General features: G+C 35.7%; 1 protein-coding gene across 1 annotated transcript; it reads right to left on the bottom strand.

The window, feature by feature from the left end:
• Positions 1-1,350: 1,350 nt before the first annotated feature.
• LOTGIDRAFT_166390 (hypothetical protein) lies at positions 1,351-6,742 on the bottom strand (the record flags this gene model as incomplete). Its single annotated transcript, XM_009063459.1, has 8 exons — positions 1,351-2,472; positions 2,668-3,957; positions 4,133-4,469; positions 4,703-5,244; positions 5,379-5,443; positions 5,586-5,760; positions 5,887-6,244; positions 6,417-6,742. 8 exons carry the CDS (start codon positions 6,740-6,742, stop codon positions 1,351-1,353), a joined length of 4,215 nt encoding a protein of 1,404 aa, XP_009061707.1.
• Between the last annotated feature and the right edge of the window lie 2,282 nt (positions 6,743-9,024).

The raw sequence follows: 9,024 nt of genomic DNA, 5'->3' as shown, positions 1-9,024 counted from the left end.
TTATTGACCTGATCTGAAAACTGCTGCTTATGTTCCATTTCCTGCATTGACAGCTGCACTGTTTCTTACAAAAAGTCTTCTGACTATCTCATCTGCTGAGTATTTGGCAGAGTGCCAGTGCCATTGCAGTTGACTAAGTTCAAGTTGTGTAAGATTGAGATAGACTTATTATAATCTAGCGTGACAAGATGATGTTTTAATCAATAAGTATGGGAATTACACGTAAAAAATTTCAGAAACCTACTATCAGGATACATTTTCTTTTATAATGAGTACAACCGAAGTTTTCTTGTACTCCTTCTCCTGCCATTTTGTTTTTGCGTTTGTCGCTTGTATCAAAGTCAAACTCAACATTCAAACTCGAAGGCCCGAGCTTATTGAGCAATCGAGAAAATTAACTAAGAGAAAAATATGTTTATAATTTACATTTAACTATGTTCTTGTGGATTATTTCTCAGAGAAAATGAAATATCTTTTTCAATGATCTAAGCAATTTAATCAGGAAAAGACAACTCTTCGAAGTATAGGACCACGGCGATCGGCGATGGGACACACCGAAGTGCAATTGAGTGTAGACTGTAGACTAGTGTAGACGAAAAGGGGGAGATAAGTTGTGTCATGGCGGCTGAAAAAAATGATTAGTTTATTACATGGAAAAATTTCATCAAAGTACTAAATAAGCTATCTAATATATTCAAAATTATTAACAATATCAAGCCACATTATTGCCTATGATGATGATATTTTTTCCATCTTTAATTATTGATTCCTGAATTTTTCAAAATATTTCAAATCACGTACCCCTTATGTCTTTATTGATTTTATTTATTTTGTTTGCACTAAATCATAAATTTCTCATTTATTATAGCCAAATTTGATCTTTAAGAAATGTCGATATTTAAATTTTAGAAAAAAAAGCACTGGCACGTCCCACTCAAACAGGATTTGATCCATAACATCACGTTGTGCCATTTAGAGTAACGAACTAATAGTTCAAAGGGTGGTTTGCTTTTTTTTTCTTACTTTTCTATTTTCTTTTTAAAATTATCATCAATTTTGTATTTAATTTTATTGAATTCTTTAACTATACTTTAAAGATCATTTTCTCACCCTATTTAAATTTTTTTCTCTTTTTTAGCAAATTTTCAATGAAACAATTGTAACAAAAATGTATAAAAAAGGATTTCACCTAAGCATTTACTGATGATAACAAAATATTTACATGAATATGAAAGACAGTGAAATCAACATGTACAATGATTATCACAAAATGACTAGTAATATCAACAAGGATTAATAAAATCATGCATTAAAGTTTTTGAAAATTACAATAATATTACAAGGTGTCTTCTAGTTTAAGTTATCAATATAATCTTTAAACTCTTGGAAATCTTTAAAAGTTTTATTAGACAGTCCTTTTGAGGTAGATTTCTTCATTTCTTCACACCATGACTTTTTCTTATATTTTTGGTGACCAAGATTAGGCTTCTTGCAGGCCCCACAATAAGGAACAAATGGCTTTCTTTTGGATGAAGATTCTTCTTCTTCTTCTCTTGTTCTCTTTTGAGCTTTATAAAATTTTGAGCGACTTATTTCTGGAATAACTTGTAGTTGTTGTATTGAGGTAGAAGGTATGGAATGGATTAAGTGGAATGGTTGAAAAATCTGTGAGGATACAGGAATATTGTGTAATTTTGGCATTGGAACAGGCTCAGAGATTGATGTACAGGTACTTGTTACTGGAATTTGTGATGTTGTAATGTCTAGTCTCTTCTTCAATTTCTTTGCACCAGCTAAGCATTCTCTTTCTACAACAGGAATTTGTGGTCTATCTGTTACAGGCATGACAGTTGGTAACTCCAGAGGTTGAGGCATTTCTATATCAGTCACATGGGTTTCCTTTGTTATGATGTCTTTTGGAGCAGTAGTGGAATTTTTTGCAATCAATACCTCTTGTCTCCGGATGAATTCTGCAACACATTTAGAATTAATTTTTGGAAGTGGAATGGCAAGGCGAGATAAAATTGGATCCTCAACCATAACTCTATGCTGCATCCTCTGGTAATGTTGGGTGATTCTATTTTTGACAGCTGCTGATTTCTTGCTGGTACCTTTATTCAGTTTTAACCACAGTTGTTTTATGACACAGTACAGTATTCTGTTGGTATGGTCAATATGTTGAGCAGGGGTGTATCTAATTCCAAATTTAACCTTTTGAATCACAGCAGCTGATTGTGGATCACCACTTGTTCTCTTGTAAAGAGTATTACCCCATCTTCCAGAGTAGGCAAGATTGAATTTTTGAGTGTTTTTGTCATGGTCTTCTAGAATTTTAAATGTTTCGATGATCTCTTTTTGAAGTTGAGGGGAAATACCAAGGGATCCTTCTTCCATTGCCAAGCTAACTAACAGCAAACTTAAACTTTCAACCTTTTCAAACCCTGGTAGATGGCTTGAGCCACAAACATCTTCCTGAAAAGAAAAAGAGAACAAAACATTAACTTAAATGTAAAACAATTCTATAAGCTTATAATTCATAAATGATATAGTCAATATTATCTTATAACAAAAATGGAAAAGTATGGCGACTACAATACTTGTACAATATCAAAAATGATAAAAGATCAAAAAAGAAAAAAAGAAAAACATCAAATAGTATAAACATACCATTACTGGATCTAACTCTGGTGCTGTCACCAAATCAGTGACTGGAATTGTAGCTGGTTTATCTGGTATGGTCTCATCTTCAGATTCATATCCAGGATCTGTCTTTTCTTGTTCATCCAAATCTTCGTTTTCTTCTTCTTCTTCTTCTTTTTCTTCTTCAGGTGAATCAGTCATTGTGTTGATGATGGTAGAATAATGTTCTTTGGTGTCAAATGATGGTATGGACTGTTTTAATAGATACTCTACTCCAAGTAACTCTGTTCCAGGTGGTACCAGTGGTCTAAAGTTAATCTCTTCAATTTCTTCTTCCCCAAAAAGTTCTGTGCATCTGGTGTTTAATCGATGTATCAGAGTGGGTGAGTAGGCCCTATGTCTTCTTCCATGACCTCCTTTCACATTCTCGCTGTCTCGATCTGCATTCCAACGAGCTATTCCGCCCAAAAGGTAAATCTGAAGTGACTGTATGTTGCAATGCACGCTGGGAACCATATCAAGAAGGTGAGAATGGAAACCTTCCAAACTGTTGTTTCCTCTGGAGCATCTGTAATGAGGAATGTCTATTCCATTCAATTTGATGTACTTCAGAACTGTATAAAAACTTAAGCCAGCAGGGTCCTGGAGACACTCTATATGCTTCTGTTGGTTATCCCATACTTCATCAATGGCTTCATCAGATTTGAACAGAGGGATTCCATTGGAGTCAAAACCAGCAGCAGTCTTCAGCTCTGAAATGGCAGCACTGACCAAATTGTATGTCTCTTGCACTCCAACAGTAATCCTTCTGACATGGTGTTGCAGTTGCTTCCTAGTAATATAGGTGTTGATAATTTCACTTTCAGGAATAGTCTGTAAGGCAGGACTGCCAGCTCTCACTGCTCTTATCAGTAGGTTCAAATCTGATCTGTTATAGGCAAACAAGGCACCAGACAGAGCTGATTTGAAGGCTGGATACTTTGGATGACTATCTGTGCGGACAGCAGCATCAAACCTATGGATCCAGTGCCATGCATCCAATCTGACACACATGCCAGAATCCACCCAAAAGTCGAAAAGTTTCTCTACTGATGAAGGTCCGTACTTTCGACAACAGCCACGATCAACAAACATCACAAGTGGGGGGTCTTCTCCAGCTGTCTTGTATCGGTCCATTAAACTTTCTGCCATTGGCTTTAATTTTTCTGTCGATTCCTCACAGGTGAGAACGAAGGAGAGAATTTGGCTGTTTCCATTTCCAATATTGGTACACCATTCAGCTGTGCCTTTTCCAGCACCTGATATCTTTTTACAAATCTGAAAAAACAATGGCATTGGAAATATGTCTTGTTGTGTTATTTTCAGGAGTTTAGTATTCAACAATATTACTTTGTTAATTCTACTTATATAATAATCTGTGATGCATTTTGGATGGGACATAAAAGCTCCAGTTCATTCTATTATTGTTAGGCTATTTTCAAAATATACATACCTTTTTAGTAGAATCAAATTTCAGTATCTTTCCAAATGTTGACATGATTTGGTTTCTGTAGTCGTCTACCTTTTCAGCCTCTGATATCAAAAATGCTCTCTGGAATAATTTAGCTGATGGTGGATCCTTTCTCTTTGGTGGTGGTTTAAAGTTGATGGCAAATGACTTCACAATTCCTCCTTTCTTTGTTAAAGAATGAAGCAAAGTGGTGTACAGATCTTTACGTTGAAGGTATTGCAAAGAGTGATTCTCAACAACTTGTCGCCACATCTTACGTGTTGTATTACCAATAGATCGATCCACCATTAACTGAATTATCTTCTTGTCTACTCCTCGCCTACAAAATCAAATCGTCAAATGAATTTCATAAAATTTACTCTGCGAGATTATCCACAAACTGATCACTCTTCTTCTGCAGCACTCTGCAACTTGGTTTGTGCCTTTGGAGAGTCAACATGAATCATGATGTTCTACTTTTTGTTCTATATAATTCTATTTGCCACTTCAGAACTAGACATTACTCCAGTGCTAGTTTCATTCAAATCAAAATGAAATAAGAATTCTAAATACCTGGCAGTGAGAATAGCTGGAAATAATGACTGATGTGATTCACTTAGAGATGAAACGATGGAATATTCCCAGGTTACAAAACGTGTGTTGATACCATACTTCTGATTACAGGCTGCACAGCTTAAAACCTCACACAACATAGTATACCAATCTGTTATGTCACATATCTGTCTAGCTCTCGAGTGATACCCATTTCTGTATAACGATGCTGTTTTAGATTCACGTTCAGGACAATCTGGTCTCGGACAGCTAATCTTGTATCCCCAAACACCTACAGGTCTCCAAAAGAAAACTCTTCCATGAAAAAAAGCATCTGGTTTATGTGCTGCTGCCTTGATAACACCTGGTGGCTCTGGGGGATAAAACCACATAGTATCATTCTTTAACACTTTTCTGGTTCTAAGGTTTCCTTTAATATCTCTAAATGTTTGAGTAGGCTGGAACAAACCTCTGTCAGAATCTTTCAACCAATGTAAATCCTGTGGTGGAATAGAATTATAGGCTTCCTCCTCCCATGACTTGTGCCAACCTTCATATACCACCTACAAAATATAAAAACACTTGTTTAAAGTCTTGTCTTAAAGCAAATTACAAAAGAAACTTAAATCTAATGTAACAGAGTTAGTACATGCTCATGCTTCAAACTGAAACAAATAATTTTTTAGATATATCATACCAAGGACAAATCTTTTTGACTGGATTCTTCAATTAAAGATTTACTCTGTTCTGATAAGGTTGAATCTGTAAGGAATGAATGGATGAAAAGGATGATGGAATGAAAGAATGAATGAATGAATGAAATGAGATATGAATGTAGCTTATATGGACATTTTTAAGGCAAATTATTTCACAAACCCACACATCAAGAAAAGTAAAAATTTACCTGGTGCCTTTGAAACAGTCGCAGTTGGAACATGTGACAAACGCTTTACTGGGGTTACAGGTTGTTGGTTAGTTTCTGCCTCTAAGTTTAAACTTATAGCTTCAAATATACTACTGTCATCTGACCATGCAACATCAAACTTTGTTGGTGAAAACTTGATTTCTTTAACTGGAACCTAAAATATGTAATATTAGCTTATATGAGAGGTGAAATATAAGGTTTGTTTGAAATGGAACATCAGTTTCACATCCATCCATCAAAACTACATCAATTCACATATACATAACTTAAAAATACTCACTTTAGACTTTTCCTTGTCTTTAATGTAAACTTGAAATCTTTTCATAGCATTTGTTGATATTTGGTCAGGTAACATACAGAGCCAGCGTCGCACTTGATCATAAACCTGCTTTGCCAAATTTCTCTTACCAGAACATATACTTGATGGATCAGTCTTATGTTTATAGTAGAGGTCAAACATTTCTTGATATGTGAACTCCTTGCATGGATGTATCCCATAAACACAAACATCAATGTTTTCTTCCAAGTGGGATGACACTGCTGGGAAGTAAGTCACATATTTTTTAAGATAATTTTTCAGCCATGCATCTCTCACTGTTCCTTGCTTTTTCATTTCTTTAGCATGATGATCAAGAAGACTGAAAGGAAATAAGGAATTATAAGACTAAGGCCTAAGAGGCCTAAACTCCACTTGGCCTTTTTGGGGGTGGTGTAAGGGGTAGGCCTGGTTCTAGGTTTTGGGCTACTGTCGCTCATGTGCAGGGTATTTTTGCACTTTGTAGCTATATGAAAGAAAGAAAGGTTGCTTACTATTTCACATATCCCACATCATTTTCCAATAACCATTTGAAGGTGTTGTTGACATATTTTCCAAAAGTTATCAAAAGTTGACCCAAATACTCTCTCTCGTTCGGTTCCTTCTGTCCAGCAACCTTTCCCAAACGTCTGGCTTCTTCTACAGCCGTTTCTTCCGACCATAATAACTTCTGGCTTGGTGTACAGGGTGCACAAATCACATTTTTCTGTTTTATCTTTATTTGGTAGGCAGCCTTGGATGGTCTCAAAATACACTGCTGTCGATCGGCTCTGACCGAAGTGTCGTTAATGTTCAAGTTCGGCAAGAGAACCGCTGACATCCTGAATAAAATTTAGCACAAACGAAAGTTTTATCTCACTTATCATGTTCCACCATCGTCCATGGGCATTTCTTCCGAGAATGAGCAGGAAAAACCACAGAAGAAATTTCAATGTTGACAAGAGAATAATTGGCGTCGACAAGCAGACGACTGTTCACGCGAGGTCACTAGAGTTCAACGTCTCTGATTGGCTAAGAGTCTACACTACTGGAAGAGTTGTGCAGAAGTGTAGACAGTTATCCAATCAGCGTGCCGATCGTACAGTGAAGTGTAGACAACCAACCAATGAGAAGGCCAGAAAGTGTAGACTAGTGTAGACCGATAGCACTTCGGTGCGGCGAAGACCTGCGATCTTTATACTCCCAAGTATAGGACTCACTCCACTAAAACATTTTATCCAAACGAATGTAGTCCAGGCTCTCCCTTTTAGGGTTTTGGGCTTATAGGAAAGTGGCTGCAGTAAACATCAACTTACAAGATTGTTAGACATGCCTTTACGAAATTCAAGGATTAGGCTTCTACTGGCAAATTCAGACATTCCCCCACCAGCTGAAAGTTGTATGTCCAAGTTATCCAATTATGTGAGTTCAAAGACTTGCTTCCAACCGTAACGTGATAAATGTGATTTGGATGGTCATTACAATTGTCTGACCATAGGACAAGAAACCTGGACAAGGAGCATCCCAATCAATCGGCATTGCTTGTGAGACAAACACAGATATGAAATATATCATAAGTGCTGTGTTGCAAAATAAACTTTGTTGGACTGGAGCGTGGCTAAAAAGCAGAGGTATTAGGACGTACTGTCAACTGTCCTGGACACAAGGGATGCACAGCAAATCTGACAAGACATGCACCTTTATCTGAAAGAGAAATGGGGAGTATAATTGGTGAAGATTTAACTATTCAAGGGGTGCTCAAGTTTGCAACAATAGGCCTAGATGGAGATTCAAGAACAATGTCAGCTACCAGAATTGAAGAGGCAATGAAAACTTTATAATCCTATGTGGAAAGTTGCAAGACTAGCTTACCCAGCTCATCTTAGTGCATCTCAGTTTTGCCTATGTTTTAAGGCTAATTTCAGCAGAGTGAGTCTGTATGGTACAGGAATTCTGATATTTGAACTCAGGTTATTGGTGTCAATACAATTATTTGTTCATGGAGGTAGCTATGCAGGCTACAAAGCCATTATTAGTCCAGAAGACGGTCTAGAATTTCCAGTTTAAAAAAAAAGTTGAAAAATTTATAAGTTAAAGAGACTGATGCGCCATTTTGGGGGGTTGATTTGATTGTTGAATATATTATGTTAATAGTCTTCAGAAGTACTAAAAATGTAAAAATTTCTGTATAAGTCTTTTCTATACAAGTTGTTATTTTAACATCCAAACATGGGTAATTCTGGACACACAGGAATTTGAAGGCTCAAATTCCAATGCTGAGCTGTGAACACTATTACTAATTAGCTTTGCTAAAAAATTCCCATTTCTGAGTCTAAGGCATGATTGGTCAAAAAAACTGTTCACCTGTCCCTTTAATGAACCTGTTCACATGAAAATATTGAATGGGCATCTTAATCTTTCAAAGAGACTTTATTTCTTGAATTAGCCTATATCTTCTGATGGAAAATTTGATAAAAAGAAGAAACATTGATGCATGAAAGCCATACCCAGTTGTATATATACTGTTTCGAGAAAAAATCAGTACAGTAATAAAAACAACGGTATCACCAAAACCAGGTTTAATCAAACAAATCATCTAAAAGTCATCATCAAAAACAATAAAACAAGGCCACAAAAATAAAAATCTATGAAATTTATAACAATAAAACTCACATTAGCCCTAGCTAGATATGGCACATTTTGACTAAATCATGGACAAAACTGAAATCTTATAATTTATATTAAACTCTTATTACTGGAAACTAATCATTCGGTAAATCAAGAAAATAACAATCATATCAAAAGTTACTTTTGTCTAAAGTGGCAGTATGCAAATTTTTCATTATGAAAAACATTGTAAATTATACATTAAAGATTTCTATGAAAATATGCTATTTATGTATCTACTAGATCCAACTGAATTTGTTTTAAAAGAATGAGTGTACTAATCATTAATTAAGCAGTTTGACCTAGTTTGGCTGTTAAGTTGAACCTTCAGAATAAGTAGAAGGCATTTTTCTATACATTTTGGCATTCTAAAATTAACAGCAAGATACTTAAAGTTAAAACTTTCAGATAAGTTAAGGTACACATTTCTCCAGTTTTTGGTGTATAGTTTTCATA

Source organism: Lottia gigantea, assembly GCF_000327385.1.
Source record: "Lottia gigantea unplaced genomic scaffold LOTGIsca_58, whole genome shotgun sequence".
NCBI classification, from domain to species: Eukaryota; Metazoa; Mollusca; class Gastropoda; family Lottiidae; genus Lottia; species Lottia gigantea.
The sequence above is the reverse complement of the archived record's forward strand: the minus strand, read 5'-3'. Positions and strand labels throughout refer to the sequence as shown.